The following is a 17,706-nucleotide window of genomic DNA, read 5'->3' on the forward strand; positions in this document are numbered from 1 at the left end:
GGAAGTTCAATAGGCAGTAGCCAATAGCTTCCCTTCCGTTGTATTTGGTCCGTCGGACCAGCACACAGGCGAACAGTTTTCCCAATTTTAGTCCGTCGGACTTTGAGTCCATCAGACAGATTTGAAACATGTTCTATTTCTAGGTCCGTCAGATATTTATCCCGATATTTATCCCGAAAATCGGACTAGCCCACACATTAGTCCGCCGGAAAGTCCGCTCGTCTGTACGCGGCATTAGGGAGAAAAAAAAGAGAGGGGGTACTTTTAGAGGTCTAGGTCAACTGGGAAGAAATGTAAGAACAATATTCCTGTGTAAATTGGAGGTTGTGCCAGTAATACCATATTTTATTAAATGATTCCTCCTTTCATTTCAAGGTAGCAGTAAGTTATTCCATACACTTCAGCCACAGATATTCATTGTCTAATTGTCAGAGGCTAAGCACTTTTCCATTTTTGGGGAATGCACCCTCTGGCAACATTTATCAAGTGGATTAAGAGCAATTTCTTATATCAGCTTTTTGGGAGTGGGGTAGGGTTTAACAGGAATGCCTCTGGACAATAGGCAAAACTTTTTTTTCATTTTGGATAGAACAAAGGAGAGTTAAAACCCCTGTCATTTTTTTCACCGTCTGTGTCCCATTGTAGACATTTCCCTTCACTTCCTGTCCCATAGCCAAACAGGAAGTGAGAGGAGATCCCTGCAAATTAAGAGATTTATTTGGGGACCCCAAGATCACAAAGAACTAGTGTCCCTATTGGAAAATTTCCTCTTTATTACTTTTCTGGGGACAACCCAAAATTTGGGATTTTCTTTTACTTTCACTTTCATTGATATTGGTAAACAGGACAAATAGAGAGGTTGAATCTCCCTAACAGGGGGCACAGACAGCAATAAAAACTGACAACAGTTTTAACTCAGCTGCACTCTATCCAAAATTTTAAAAAAGGTTTTGTTTTTAGTTATACTTTAAGGAGATATCAATAATGATACACAGGGTTTAAACCAGGGGTCTCCAAACTTTCTATACAAAGGGTCAGTTTACTGTCCTTCAGAATTTAGGGGGGCTGGACTGTGGCCATCAGGAGTAGAAAATGTCCCAGCATCAGTTGGAGTAAACACTGCCCCTTCTTTGGTGTCAGTGAGATGACTTGTGCCCCATCGTTGGTGTCATTGGTAGGAATTGTGCCCCATCGTTTTTGTCATTGAGAGGAATTGTGTCCCATCTTTGGTGTTATTGGGAGACATTGTGCCCCATTGTTGGTGTCATTAAGGCTGGATTCAGACTTATGCGAATTGGATGCATGGTTGGTTTCCCCACATCCAATTCGCATTACAGGGGACTGTGACCGACTCTCAATGGAGCCGGTTCACACACCTTAGGGCAGCCGTGGTCTGCACTGGAAAAGGGTCATGTGCGTCTTTGGCTCCATTTTAGATTCAAATTTAGGCAAAAATTCTGACCTGATTCGCCCCTGAAATGGAGAACAGGGACGCACCGGACCCCCTGCCACAAGCCACAGCCACAGCTAGTTTGAACACGGCCTAAGAGGAATTGTGCTCCATCTTGGTGTAATTGGGAGAAATTATCCCCCATCATTGGTGTAAGACAATGATGGTGAACCTTGGCACCCCAGATGTTTTGGAACTACATTTCCCATGATGCTCATTCACTCTGCAGTGTAGTTGAGCATCATGGGAAATGTAGTTCCAAAACATCTGGGGTGCCAAGGTTCGCCATCACTGGTGTAGGAACTCTGCCCCTTTGTTGGTGTCAGTGAATGAAATACTTCAGCAAGGGCCAGATAAAAGCAAGCAAAGGGCTGCATCCGGCCCCCTGACTGTAGTTTGGAGACCATTGGTTTAAACAAACTAAATGTAATTCAGTAATGGTTTACATCCACTTTTAAGGAAGATTTGAAGCTACAGATGAAGAGGCTTCTAGTTATCCCCTATTAGTAGGGTTAACTTTCAAGCCTGACAGTAGCTGCACACCCAACTTTTGAGTAAGCCATTCAGTTGAAACATTTCGTTTTTCTTTTTTCTTTTTTTTTTTCGCAGCCATTGAACAGCAAAAAAGTACATCAGTCACTTCAGTTAACCACATAATAAAAATCATTTGAGTCTCAACATGATGCCCTGTAATGATTTCTAGAACAGACAGAGTTGGCCATCATCCACCACTAATGGACAGTAAAACACAAAAGTCTTTGTTATTCTTTTTTTAAATGGAGGCAGTGTGACCGTACACAAGGGAAAGGTCTCAAAGATTAATACTTGTTAAAGCTTGTAAAACATTTTACATGGTTTTAGTAGCTATTAGAAATCACCAGTTAAACACCACCCTGTCCCCACAGTGATTTAGAACCCTGCAACAACACAGAATGGTTCTGATGTGAATATAACAGAAGTGGGGCCAAGAGCAGTGCCTTTATTCTCACTACTTGTCACTGTCCAAGGATAAAATAATAGCGGGACCATGAAAGACTATCATTTAATTACAATTTTCTCAGTGGGGAAATCATTAACATTTATAGAGTTTTCTTCTTGTAGTGAGTTTGTAATAACAGTTTCACACTGTGCAATGTAATTATTAATAGTGTGATTTACAAATATGGTGACAGCTACACAGCATTTTACAACAACCCCCTGTGTAAACCTAACTTGTTCCTGACTTATACATTATTCTGTTTGTTACACTTGCCATCTTGTCATTTAAATTGTGTTTTTAGTTTGTGAGATTTTGAAAGCTCTAAAAACAAAGAAACACCCAACACAATTGCTGCACAGCTCCAAAATTAAAAAGCATACCATTTTATTAATAACCATTTTACAACCCCCCCCCATGACCGGGGGCATTTTTAGCTATTTTTAGCTATTCAGTACTGTGCTACTTTAACCACTTCAATACCAGGCACTTAGACACCTTCCCGCCCAGACCAATTTTCAGCTTTCAGCGCTGTCGCAATTTGAATGACGATTGCGCGGTCATGCTACACTGTACCCAAACAAATTTTTTATCATTTTGTTCCCACAAATAGAGCTTTCTTTTGGTGGTATTTGATCACCTCTACGGTTTTTATTTTTTGCGCAACAAATAAAAAAAGACCGAAAATTTTGAAAAAAAACAAGTTTTTCTTTGTTTCTGTTAAAACTTTTTTGTAAATAAGTACGTTTTCTTCTTCAATGATGGGCACTGATATGGCTGCACTGACGGGCACTGACGGGCACTGATACGACGGCACTGATGGGCACCGATGAGGTGGCACCAATGAGGTGGCACTGATGAGGTGGCACTGACGGGCACTGATGATGGGCACTGATAGGCGGCACTGATGGGCACTGATAGGTGGCACTGGTATGCGGCACTGATGGGCACTCATAGGTGGCACAGATGGGCACTTATAGGCGGCACTGATGGGCACTCATAGGTGGCATTGATGGGCACTCATAGGTGGCATTGATGGTTACTTATGGGTGGCACTGATAGTTGGCACAGATGGGCATGGATGGGCACTGATGGGCACGGATGGGCACTGACAGGTGGCATGAATGGACACTGATGGGTGGCACTGATGGCACTGCTTGTTTGCAGTGATGCCCCTAAGGGTGGTATTGCTGGGCATCACTGCAACATAATGGTGCCAATCAGTGCCCATTTGTGGGCACTGATTGGCACAGATTTGGCACACTGGGCACATGTGGATGGCCATGGGGTACATACCTGGCCATCCACATGTTGTCCCTTCCCTGGTGGTCCTAGTGGCGATCCCTGGTGGTCCAGTGTGGTGATCTGCGGGGGGGCTGCGCTGATAAACAATCAGCGCAGACCCCCCCCCGCCAGGAGAGCCACCGATCGGCTCTCCTCTACTCGCGTCTGTCAGCGTGATCAGCCGTGATTGGACACGCCTGATCACGTGGTAAAGAGCCTCCACCGGAGGCTCTTTACCAAGATCGGTGTAGCGGTGTGTCAGACTGACACACCGCTCCACCAATCGCCGCGATGCGCGCCCTCGGGGGCACGCTGCAGCATGTTATCCTGCTGGACGTCATATGACGTCCAGTCAGGATAACAGAACCACTTCCCGGACGTCAATCCGCTATAGGGCGGGCGGGAAGTGGTTAACGGATAATTGCACGTATGCAACACTGTACCCAAATTCATTTTCTATCATTTTTTTTACACAAATAGCAGTTTCTTTTGATTGTATTTGATCAACACTGAGTTTTTTGTTTTTTTTTATTATATAAATGAAAAAAGACCAAAAATTTTTGGGGGAAAAACTATATTTTCTACTTTTCGTTAGAAAACATCCAATAGAATCAAATTTCTTCATACATTTAAGCCAAAATGTATTTTACTACAGATCACTACACAAATGTACTCCTACCATTTCACAAAAAAAGTGTCAAAATGGTAAAAAAGACAAGAGACAGCTTGGGACAAGTCCTTTATTAAAAAATAAAAGAATTTAAATGTCCCACGATGTAAGTCCATGCTGCCCAACGGACCGAAAAAGGAAAAAAAAGTCGCAACCAACCTGCCTCCATGGGAGGCTCCCGCCGTCTGATACGTCTTCGCTGTGACAGCTCTTATATAACTGAGGACGGGGCCACCCGGTGACGTACCCCGCCCCCCTCTGACGCACAGGGGCTTCCCCATGGTGTCAGAGGGGGCGGGGTCACCCGTTTACGTCACTGGGTGGCCCGCCCCCCTGTGACGCCATGAGGAAGCCATGGGGAAGCCCCCGTGTGTACGTCACTGGGTGGCCCCGCCCTCAGTTATATAAGAGCTGTCACAGCAAAGACGCGTCAGATGGCGGGAGCCTCCCATGGAGGTGGGTTAGTTGTGGCTTTTTTTTTTTTTTCTTTTTTGGTCCTTCGGGAAGCGTGAACTTACACCGCGGGACATTTTTATTTCTTTATTTTTTAATAAAGGACTTTGTAGGGAAACATGAAGTGGATTTCAGTTTAAACTCATATTTGAGTTTTTTCAATTTTCCTGTAAAACATAACATGGTGTCTTGAATTAAAATGGAGTCCCTCATGATATATGCTATGTTCTTTACAGACTTGTCCCAAGCTGTCTCTTGTCTTTTTTACCATTTTGACACCTTTTTTGTGAAATGGTAGGGGTACATTTGTACCCGTTACCAATTCGCACTTGGGGAGGTTGGAATCTGGGGGTCCCCTTGTTAAAGGGGGCTTCCATATTCCGATAAGCCCCCCGCCCACAGACCCCCACAACCACCGGGCAAGGGTTGTGGGGATGAGGCCCTCTTCCCCATCAACATGGGGCCAAGGTGCTTTGGGGGGCTACCCCAAAGCACCCTCCCCATGTTGAGGGCATGTGGCCTGGTACAGTTCAGGAGGCGGGGGGGTGAATACCGGGCTCATCCCTAGTTACAGAGTGTATTCTGATTGCAGGAATATATCTATATCCAGCTCCCTGCTATCTTTAAACACAGAACCCTGGGCTGTGACTGGTCACAGCCGATCAGCAGGCATAGAGACAACATTATTGGCTGAAACCTGCTAACAAACTCAGTCTGTGTCCAATCACAGCACAGGTCAGCAGGGGTTGAACGCATGCATGCCCAAAAACTCAGAAAGAGGCGGTTTGGCCTCCAAAGTAGGGCCGTCTTTAAGGCAGGGCAAAAGGGGCAGCTGCCCTGGGCCCTGGGCCCTGTCATTGTTGTGGGGCCCAAAGCAGCTACCTCATACTTGCCAACTATCCCAGTTTAAATTCCCTTGTCCCTTGAAGTTTTAGGCCCGTGCTGTGTCCTGATATCTCAGTGTGAAGTGCCGCTACTAAAGTTGCCCTATTGTTGTGTACAGATGACTCACCTGCAGACCCTGTGTTTGCATGTAAATAACCGGCATTGATATGTAAATAGGGATGGCATTCATATGTAAATAGAGGCGGCATTGATATGTATATCATGCCCCCCTGAGGTCTTATCCACCATCACCTATACTGAATGCTGCCCATTGGGGAGATAAAGGGACATGCTTGAAAAGTCCTGCCTGCAACTGTGGTCATTCAGCCTAACATCAGCCTGTTCTGCAAAGGTAAGCAAATTGGTGGGGTGGAAGGTATTGTGATGTGTGCAGAGGTAGGCAGGAAGGAATTACAGTTTGGGTGCACAGGTAAGTAAGGAGGGGATGTGTAGAGGTAAGGAAGGTGGGTGCAAAGATGAACAGAGGAGGCAAGTAGAGTTAAAGGGGTGGTGGGTTGGAGTGGAGAGGATGGGGGAGGTTTGGGGTGCAGAGGTTAGCATGGGTTTTAGGGTGCAAAGGTGTACTGACAGGGTGGATAAAGATGTGGGCTGCTCTATGTGCTAGAAATGCGGAAGAAAGTCCCTAACGCTTTTTCAAAATCACACGGTTGCGCAACACATGTCAGCAGATGTGTGAGGGTGTCATTAGCAATTAATGGCACTGCTGTGTATCTGCTAAAGGGTGGCACATTTCTGTGGTGTCAGGAAAGAGATTTTGCATGCGTTTCCGACACAAATGTAAACGCAGGCTAAATGTCTCAGTTATATTGGTGGTCAGTGTAAATCTTCTCATTACATTGGGGCTTGGTGTAGAATCCTTTCATTCACACTAGTAGCCAGTGTGAAGGTCCCCCTTACATTAGTGGTCAGTGTAAATCCCTCCTTACATCGATGGTTACTGCAAATGCTTCTATTACATTAGTGATCAGTGTAAACCCCTACCACATTGGTGGCCATTGTTGAAACTCTTTATATTGGTAGTAGGTAAAAAAAAATCAGCATTGCCATTGATCACACCATCCCCTCCCTCAGCACTGCCACTGATCCCAGAAGTTCTAGGATCCCTAGGAGTTTTCTGTCTATTGATGGGTCCCCTCACCACCCCAGTCCATGGTGTGCAGGCAGATGGAGAGCAAAATTGCATGGGGGGGCAAGAAAATGTTTGGGTCCAATCAATATTAAAGACGGCCCTGGGTTAAAGGAGAAGTGTGGGAATATAAAAAAAACAAACATACATACTCAACTCCATGCTGTAGCAGTGGTCTGATGCTCTAGTTGTCCCCCACCAGATCAAAGCCAGAGAACTGAGCATTCCCATGATTGCTGATCACTCAGTTCCCGGTCAGTCACCGCTCTCTGCTCTGCCTCTCCTACACTCACTCAAGCGCCGGGCTGGAGAGGGGTGCGAGCGGCTGGCTAAGGCTCTCAGACATGAGTCAGCTGCTGATCAGGCTTCTGGATGGATCCTGACATTATTGTTGGGATCCTTCCAACCTGAAGTAGCTCTGTGACATCAGCCTCTGTATGTTGGCTGATTCTGGTGTAGCACCCTGGAGTTTAGTCACGCAGCTCCTCACAAATTTACTTGCCAAGAGTAGTTATCTTGGTCGATTGATAGGGATCCAATGATTTCTCCCTAAGCTTTGCCTTGTTGCACTTTTCTCTTCTACCCCTAGGTTGCCGGGTACTTGGTGGTACTAAATATGAGAAGGGCAACGCAAGGTTAGGTTATGGGTATGTGGGTGTACCAGCCAATGGGCAGGGGTTTTCTTTAATCCCTTGGCCTGCTGGGAGAGCCTATATATTCGGATGAGGTCAGGTGATCTGTATTCTGTGCCACCTGGACTGCCATCTGTGTGGACATGTGTTGTCTGGCCCGGGCTGCTAGGCCGGAGATTGGGCCTATTCCGGGGGGCATCTGGCTGCCAGGTTGTGTAAGGGCCTATCTTGAAATAAGAGGGCAGCACAGGGTTGGGACTGCGGCTTGCAGTCCAACCAAAAATGACGGTTTTCCCGACCGGAGAACCTGTGAGCGGTCAGAGGTAGAAGGGAAGTTGTCATCACAAAGTCACCAATCGCCTTTACCAGGGACCACAGTGAGAAACTGAAGCAAGTACCAGAATCATATTCTCACCGAAGGGCATGGTGGAGAATAGGGAAACTTCAGGCGGTGATCAAGTCAGGGACCCAACCAGTAGAGGAGATGCTTGCAGAGCAACCTTGTGTGTCAAGCCAGGGACCGAGCCCGTTAGCAGGGGTGAAGCTTGAGGAGTATCTGGAGTGCCAAGCTAGGGACCCAGCAGAGAAGTGGGGGTGACGCTTGAGGGGAAACCACCGCAAACCTTGGAGGAGCTCAAGGGATTCATAGTCAGTGAATCATTGGGTCTAGCGTGAGACCAGGAGCTTAGTATTGAAGAACTACATGGAGCAGTTGTCGTGGAGCTGAAAGAACTGATACGTTTGAGTTAGGAACTGTTAAAGGACTGTTACCATAGGAGACAGCAATCCTGGACGTGCAGAAGTTGCGCCTTGCTGGGGCCTTTCCCTGCACAGCTGTTCTCCTATTGCAGTCTCAGAGTCTGCCAATTGACCTTGCAACCATCTAAGGGTGTCCTGGCCCTAACCCTCTTTCCCCCAAAATATATAAAAAGTTCTCAGGTTCTCATTAGACCAAAAGAGGTAAAAGACCTTGCTACACTGGGTCACAGAGGTGCACAATTAAGTGCTTTCCTGTGACCCGCAAGAGAAGTATGGTCAAAAAATCTTCTTTGTTTGTCAAATTTACATTATATATATATATATATATATATATATACACATAATATAATGTAAACACATATAAAACTACAATTTAGAAATTAATCTAAAATAATTTAAAATAAAAACTAAAATAAAATTGACTAGAAATCATTTTCTTTTACTATATACACTGTATTACCAAAAGTATTGTGACACCTGCCTTTACACACACATGAACTTGATTGGCATCCCAGTCTTAGGCCCAACCTTTTCAGCTATGCCAGCTTCAACTCTTCTGGGAAGGCTGTACACAAGGTTTAGGAGTGTGTCTTTGGGAATTTTTGACCATTCTTCAAGAAGCGCGTTTGGGAGGCCAGGCACTGATGTGGACCAGAAGTCCTGGCTCCCGGTCTCCGCTCTAATTCATCCCAAAGGTGTTCTATCAGGTTGATGTCAGGACAGGTGCAGGCCAGTCAAGTTCACTCCAAACCTGCTCATCCAAGTCTTTATGGACCTTGCTTTGTGCACTGATCCAAATCATTTGGTGGAGGGGGGATTGTGGTGTGGGGTTGTTTTTTAGGGGTTGGGTTTGGCCCCTTAGTTCCAATGAAGGGAACTCTTAAAGTGATACTAAAGTCTAATTTTTTATTTTTAAAAATAACGAACATGTTATACTTACCTGCTCTGTAAAACAATTTTGCACAGAGCAGCCTGGATCCTCCTCTTCTCGGGTGCCTATTCGGTGCTTCTGGCCCCTGCCTCCTGTTGAGTGCCCCCACAGCAAGCGGCTTGCTATGGGGGCACCCGTGCCAAGCCAGAAGTCCCTGTGTCCATTCAGCTGCGGTTTGGACCTACCCCCTCTCACACCTGATTGGCTAACTGACTTTGATTGACAGCAGCTGGAGCCAGTGGCCCCGCTGCTGTGTTTCAGCCAATCAGGAAGGAGCGTCCCAGACGACTGAGGTATTTGTGCACACTGCTGGATAGAGATGGGGCTCAGGTGAGTATTAGGGGAGCTGAGTGGGGGTGCTATACACAGAAGATTTTTTATCTTAATGCATGGAATGCATTAAGATAAAAAAACTTCTGCCTTTACAACTACTTTAAGGCATCAGCATACCAAGACATTTTGGATAATTTCATGCTCCAAACTTTGGCGGAACAGTTTGGGGATGGCCCCTTTCTGTTCCAACATTACTGTACATCAGTGCACAAACAAGGTCCATATAGACATGGATGAGCGAGTTTGGGGTGGAGGAACTTGACTGGCCTGCACAGAGTCCTGACCTCAACCGGATAGAACACCTTTATTATAAATAACATTATATAATAATAATATAGTGTATATGTAGTTTTAAATGTTTTTCCTTTTTTTTTTGTTTTATTTTTAAAATCTTATTGATTTGACTAAAGGTAGAAAATAAAGGTCAGAGCAAAAATATAATTTTTCTATACTGGTATATACTATATAAGGCATATAAGTTAACATTGATTTTTTTGTACAAAGTGCATTTTCCAGAGCTGAAAAACATGCAAATGGGACCAGTGAGATCATAGCATTGCTGCCATTTTTCTCCACAAACATCTGGCTATCACATTGTGTATCCAAGTTCTCTATGCAAAACAGTGTCTCAGCAGACGTTGAATGCATTTCAACAATCCTTAACATGCTACTTCTTATTTCAGGTCAACGCAAATCAAAACATATTCATGGGACAATGCCCAAGTAATATTGGTTGGTAACAAATGTGACATGGAGGATGAAAGAGTGATTTCTGCAGATAGAGGGAAACATCTGGCAGAACAATTGGGTGAGTTCTGGAATGCTTGCCATTGCATACCTTTTAACTGTTCCCATTTTGAAGAGAAAAATAGCCTTTGGTCCTACCCTACCATGGACTGCTTGATAGGAGTATGTGCCAGGAGCTTTTAACCAAAGCAAGTAAACTGGGCCACTCAGAGTAAACACCTACTAGGCCACTAAGAGTTTATTTTACATGACAAAGGAGTAGTGTAGTGTTACACACATATATATATATATATATATATATATATATATATATATATATATATATATATATATATAGTGTGTATGCTTGCTAAAGCAGAGTTCCACCCAAAAATGGAACTTCCGCTTTTTGGAATCCCCCCCCCCCCGGTGTCACATTTGGCACCTTTCCGGGGGGAGGGGAGAGCAGATACCTGCATAATCCAGGTATTTGCTCCCACTTCCGGGCATAGATAGCCGCAGTATCCGCGGATATCTATGCCATATCCAGCGCCTCCTTCGCCCCCCCCCTACTGTCTTCTGGGAGACACACAGGTCCCAGAAGACAGCAGGGACCAGTGGGATAGTGCAGCGCGACTCACACATGTGCGGTAGGGAACAATGCTGTGAAGCCGCAAGGCTTCACTTCCTGAATCCCTTAACGAAGATGGCGGCACCTCCACCCGAGAGCCGAGGGACAGATCGGCTTCGGGTGCCGACATCATGGGCGCCCTGGACAGGTAAGTGTCCATATTTTAAAAGTCATCAGCTGCAGTATTTGTAGCTGCTGACTTTAAAAAAAAAATTTCGCGGAACTCCGCTTTAAAATTGAAGGAGACTAACTACTAAACTGACTTATAAATATTTCCCACCCTTTTCTCCCTATGGACCTTTATCAAAAATTACTTGTTTAGTGTTTTTGTACTTGCCATCATGTGGCCACAAAGCTCAGAGTCTACTCCCTTTCTGATAGAGGGTGAGAGGAGACTCTTCTCCCACTCAAGAACAGATAGAACAATGATGGCGATTATTGGATACAGCCATTGTTTGGCTGACAATTTTCCACCCATCTGCTTCAATTTTTCAATCAAAGAATGTTGGTCAGAATGTGGCTAAAAGGGCCACCCAGGTAGTGAATTTCAATAAATTTCCCAGGAACCACCCGAATATAGTATGTATGCAGCTTTAGACAGTCCTTACTGTAACAGGTGTCCCATATGGAAAAGTTCCCCCTTACTTTATTGTTTTGGTGACACTAAAATTATAGATTTCCCTTCATTTTCCATTTCTTCATTTTTATTTTTTTTATTTTCGTTTTCATACATAGTTACATAGTATGTGAGGTTGAAAAAAGACACAAGTCCATCAAGTCCAACCTATGTGTGTGATTATATGTCAGTATTACATTGTATATCCCTGTATGTTGTGGTCATTCAGGTGCTTATCTAATAGTTTTTTTAAACTATCAATGCTTACCGCTGAAACCACCACCTATGGAAGAGAATTCCACATCCTTGCCACTCTTACAGTAAAGAACCCTCTATGCAGTTTAAGGTTAAACCTCTTTTCTTCTAATTTTAATGAGTGGCCACGTGTCTTATTAAACTCCCTTCTGCGGAAAAGTTTTATCCCTATTGTGGGGTCACCAGTATGGTATTTCTAAATTGAAACCATAAGTTCAGTGCTCGTAACCTTTATTCATAACTAATGTCCTCCAGTCCCTTTATTAGTTTTATTGCCCTTCTCTGTACTCCCTTTATTTCCAGCAAATCCTTCCTGAGGACTGGTGCCCAAAACTGGACAGCATATTCCAGGTGAGGCCGGACCAGAGTCTTGTACAGTGGGGGAATTATCATTTTATCGCTTGCGTTAATCCCCTTTTTAGTGCATGCCAATATTCTGTTTGCTTTGTTAGCAGCAGTTTGGCATTGCATGCCATTGCTGAGCTTATCATAAACTAGGACCTCCAGGTCCTTTTCCATCCTAGATTCCCCCAGAGGTTCTCCCCCCAGCGAGTAGATTACATTTATATTTTTGCCACCCAAATGCATTATTTTACGTTTTTCCACATTAAACCTCATTTGTCATGTAGTTGCCCACCCCATTAATTTGTTCAGATCTACTTGCAAGGTTTCCACATCCTGCAGGAAAAGTTATTGCCCTGCTTAGCTTAGTATTGTCCGCAAATACAGAGATTTAACTGTTTACTCCATCCTCCAGGTCGTTTATGAACTAATTAAACAGGATTGGTCCCAGGACAGAACCCTGGGGGACCCCACTTTCCACCCCTGACCATTCCGAGTACTCCCCATTTATCACCACCCACCCTCTGAACTCGCCCTTGTAGCCAGTTTTCAATCCATGTACTCACCAGTTCTTCTCCTTCCTTTTTTTCACTTCTCTCTCTCTTACTTTGTCCGCTTTTTATCTCTTCCCTCTCTGACATTTATCTTCAATGCATATATATTTTCTTTCAGGCTTTGAATTTTTTGAAACAAGCGCCAAAGATAATGTCAATGTCAAGCAGACGTTTGAGCGGCTGGTGGATATCATCTGTGACAAAATGTCAGAGAACGTAGAAACGGATGCCGCCACCACAGCCAACAAGCAGAGCACAAGACTGACAGACAAGCCGCCTCCACAGCAGCCCAACTGCGGCTGTTAGTAGTTCCATGCAGGTGTCTTCAATGTGTTCTATTGCCAATAAGTATTAAAAAAAAAAACAAAAAAAAAAAACAAAGGTCTATACCAGGCATGGGCATCCTGCTGGCCTTCAGATGTTGCCAAGCTACAAATCCCAGCATGCGCTACCAGCCAGAGGCCAGAGGCTGGTAGGGCATGTTAGGAATTGTAGCTCCACAATGGCCGGAGGAGGCAGGCAGCCTGACCCTAGTCTATTTGCTTTTAATTTCTTCTGTCTATATATCTGTCTGGAAAGAAAAGAATTTGCTCTTTTTTGTATGGTCAGCTGATGAATGGTGGCCTGGAGGCTGATACCTTACAATAAATGTTTCCTGCTGTTTGCAAGTTAAAATGGCTTTGTATGCTCTGATAATGTGTATGTCCCTGACTCCTCCTCCTATAACATGAAATCTGCTCTTTTCTGAGAACGTTCTGTTCCAAGTGAATGACTGATTAGCTTTTGTCTGTAGTCATAGAGTGGTTTCAGAATTTGGTGTGGGGAAAGTATGATAGTGTTCTCAATAGATTGCTAAGGGTTAACATTATTACAGAAATATGTGTTTTACTGTCTTGAATGTGTTTATAATGTTTACACAGCTCTCCATACATAGAATTGGATCAAATTAAACCAACTTTGTCCATTCTGTCCCAGCTTCCCCTAGACTTCACCTGTATTGCACTATTTTACTGTTTGAAAAGCCAGTAAAAATGATTTCTGACATTTTTCCAACATTGAAATATACTGCATATTCATTACTGGAATCATATTGAAGGTAGAAGCAGGTAAATCTTTTGTGTTCAGCGTTTCACAATCCCTTTAATTTGCATAATAAATGAGCATAATTAAAGAATAACTAATTCCTTTTCAGTTAATTAAACCAAAAATACAGTTAAATTGACTGTAAATACACCTTTATCTATGCCAAGGAAATTAATTTGACACTACATAGTATTAGTAGTTTTGAACTATTGCAGGGTTCACTGTAACTTTCAAGAAACACTTGTTTGCTCTCAGGATTCCTGGAAAGTTGTAGAGGTTTATTTACTAAAGCTGGAGAGTGCAAATTTGGGCTCACTTCTGCAGAGAAACCAATCAGCTTCCAGGTTTTATTGCCAAAGTTTAATTGACCAAGCTGAGGTTGGAAGGTGATTGGCTACCCTGCACAGCTGCACCAGATTCTGAGTCCTCCAGCATTAGTAAATCTACCCCATAGTGTTTGTAGACAGATTTAGACATTTTGGATTTAAACTAGGCAGCACTAGGTGTTGGGTGATAATTTTGTGGAGTATTCATCTACTCTATTTGGTGCATAGTACCCAAAGCATCTAAAAATCAAATGGGGCCCTTTTGCCTAGTTGTAAGTTCTATTTGATATAAGTGTTTAATATAGACAATTAAAGACATTGGGCATTAATTTGATATTGTGGGGTTGACTTACTAAAATTGCAGAGTGCAAAATATGAAACCAATCAGCTTCCTTTTTCTTTTTTTCTTTTTTTGTCAAAGCTAAATTGAACAAGCTGAAGTTAGGAACTGACTGACTACAATGAACAGCTGCACCAGATTTTGCACTCTCCAGTATTAGTAAATTAACCCATGTATGTGTGGGACAAGCTCTGATCAGAATAAGATAACTCAACAAAAGGTCAACTAGTCTTGTTGGAAATCTGTTTGCTCATTTTTGAGACGTGCGTACCTAAAGACTCAAGGGGGAGAACATTTATTCACATTTTGCTGCTTATGTAACTGTTTATATGTAAAAATATCCATTAAGTCCTCTCTGGTTCATGAGTATATGGGTATATCAGGGGTAAATCAAGAGAAAAGAACATATGATCTGTCTAATAAAGCATCATCTGCCACAGGGCATGGGTGCCTAGATATAATAATCAAGAGACTTAGCAATCACAAAAATAAGACTTTACAGAATTTTATAATCAAATCTGCTAAAACGGCTCTTGATAATGTAAAAAGGATAAAACTATCATTAAAAAAAGTAAGCATAAATACGGTCATATTTACAATACAGTATGGTATGCTGTAAATACGCTGTATCGTGAAATGCAGCTAATATGTTTTTTGTTTTTATTTTGTGGTATTGTCTCTTAGCCAATACAATCAACAGGACTTAGCAGTATCATGATGACATAATCTACTACCCTCTTAAGCAATAATAGGCTGAATTCTGTGAAATGCTGGTCCAGAACACAGTTTTCCTCTTACTCATGTGAGGTCAACTAAAGCTTTCAGACGATAAAATACTAGATCATGCATCAATGTGGATATGGCATGCACTGTAAAACTAAATAATAATATAATTGGTGAAATTAATTAAATGTATGCTGAAGAACTATTCTAGAGCAAGGTGCATCAAACAGTAGGTCAAACATAGACTGCCTTCCATTACATGCGCTAGCATTACTGTGAACCGTTAATGTGCAACTAAAACATACACGCTTTGCTGTTATAAAGTCAAGGGATAATGTTAATAAAGGGGGTTTCTATATTACCAATAACTTAATTGAAATCCCTCCTAAACCTCTTTATAGTTAATAAATAAGTGTTTCACATAATGCTGATAATAGCTTTTTAGGCTTTTTTCGCTTACCCTTACTGAACCCGACTCACTTGTTTCTCTTTAACCTTTGTTTCTCTTTTACCTCTTTTTCTCTTTCACCTTTGTTTATTTATGTAATAGACAAAAAAAAATCACTGATCAAGATGATATTACTGATATATAGAGTAAATGATCAATTTATACTTTTGGTCAATGTCCATGACTAAAGCTAGCTACAGACTTCAAAGGATGAGCAGCCTGTAGGGGGTAGGGAGGTAAACAGATCACACTTCTTTCATGTTCCCCTCCTCATTGGCGCCAAGTGTGGGTCACTAGGAGGACTACCCTGAGGTGGGTTCTTCTGGGCTACACTGGGAAGCTTGAACAGGGTCACTACCATACGCATGGGCTACCTAACTTGAACAGATGACAGATGACCGAACTCTAATCCAGTGGTCATCAACCCTGTCCTCAGGGCCCACTAACAGGCCAGGTTTTATGTATTACCTTGGGGAGATGCAGACTTGAATACTGCAATCACTGAGCAGCAAATAATATCACCTGTGATGTATTTCAGTTATCTTGCAAACCTGGCCTGTTAGTGGGCCCTGAGGACAGGGTTGATGACCACTGTTCTAATCCACTCCCTCAATGTTAACATATACCACCACGGTCACTAATGCAATTAGGAGGAACATGATGAGCCAATGCCCTCTCCACCTGTCTCCGCTACCCCATTCCCAGTAACAGAATAGGGCCCGCCCTGCTCCTAGAGCTGGCTCCATGCGCACACTTACTTAACTACTCCCATTGCTATGGGAGATGGACCACTCATGGAGAGAGTGCTGACAACAACTCCCCCTGCAAGAGGCTATCCCACCTGTCACATGTACACACTTGCGACAGGCTGGTTGTGAAACTTTGGTAACCACTTGTGTCTTCACACTGTATTAACCCTTGTACTGTTGTCTTCATACCCCAATGTGTTTAGCTGACCCGACTGTGAACTATGTGTGCTGGTTACTTGCATTACACCTCTTTAGTAACTTCAGACCAGGCAAGGACTAAGTATTCGCTGCATACATAACAAAGTGCACAGTCTTTTCCTGACATCCCTAATCCCTAACTCAGGCTTGGTAACTGCCCAAGCATACCTGCACAGGATAGAGTCCATTATGGCAGAGCTCCAGTTCTGGTGTCTTCAGGTGATTTGTAGATTTCAGTGGTCCCGTACTCTGTAAAAGGCTCTTTATCCATAGGTGCTTCCGCATCAGCAGTAGGCTATTTGGATGGACTGCGGTAACGGCATAATAGCATGAATTATGCACACCCCCGAATCGACACCTGTGCCTTTTTTTGTACAGCACAGGACCAGTGAGTTGACCCAATAAAAACCCGCCAAGAAAGATTCAGAAAGCATGTTAAGCTCTGGGGCAGCTTTAAACTCAACCTGCTTACAAGCCGTGCATACACGATCCAGCCACTACACATTAAATATTGATCTACAAACATACACATTTACATTGGGATAACTTATCTGTTTGTGCTATGGAGGAGAGAGAGCGGGAAACAGTTGGGTGCCTACTTATATTGGGGTTTGGGGGAGGAAAGAACAGATATAAGATGGGCAATATCCGAACTGGCCCATGGGCTGAACAAAAGAGAATCAATCAGTTCTCCCATTCATACTAACAATGTAGATGAAGGAATATCCACTGCCGGCTATTGTATTCAGGTCACCGTGTCACCCATTATATAATGATGCTGCCGAACAGTGACTACATCTGATAGATTATAGTTACTGTTTGGCAGATAGTTTTCCACCTAGCCCAGCAAAGGCTTGCAGGGCCAGCCATGGCCCACATTTTAGCTGATGCAGCAGAAATCTACCAAAATTCAAGATGTGTATGTCCATCTTAAGGTTATTTCTGCAGCAGAAGCATCCCTTGGAAATGTCCGCTGTGCTTTTAATGAACAGATACCTCTGGTTGAGAAAAGCTTCAAGATTACTGGTCATCTAGCCCATTACTACCCTAATTAATGGTCATTTGACTAGTGCAGCCATCTGATAAACCAAAACCCCTTACTCACTGCCATATGTGAGTATACTGGCCAATGAATAGCTTATTTTGTTTGTATATTTTTAAGAAAAAATAAATAAAAATGACGAGCTCTGTAAAT

At 43.3% G+C, this 17,706-nt stretch overlaps 1 protein-coding gene across 2 annotated transcripts in view; it reads left to right on the forward strand.

Moving 5' to 3' along the window:
* The window catches only part of RAB3C (RAB3C, member RAS oncogene family), a 269,987-nt gene extending 252,953 nt beyond the window's left edge, over positions 1–17,034 (forward strand). For both annotated transcript variants that reach the window (XM_073623073.1, XM_073623065.1), the window contains exons 4-5: positions 10,204–10,328; positions 12,763–17,034. In XM_073623073.1, coding sequence (XP_073479174.1) covers positions 10,204–10,328; positions 12,763–12,950 — 313 coding nt within the window. In that variant the 3' untranslated portion in view covers positions 12,951–17,034. The remainder of the gene's footprint in view (positions 1–10,203; positions 10,329–12,762) is intronic.
* Positions 17,035–17,706: the final 672 nt, after the last annotated feature.

The sequence above is a fragment of the Aquarana catesbeiana genome, linkage group LG01 (assembly GCF_042186555.1).
Source record: "Aquarana catesbeiana isolate 2022-GZ linkage group LG01, ASM4218655v1, whole genome shotgun sequence".
Classification (NCBI taxonomy): domain Eukaryota; kingdom Metazoa; phylum Chordata; class Amphibia; order Anura; family Ranidae; genus Aquarana; species Aquarana catesbeiana.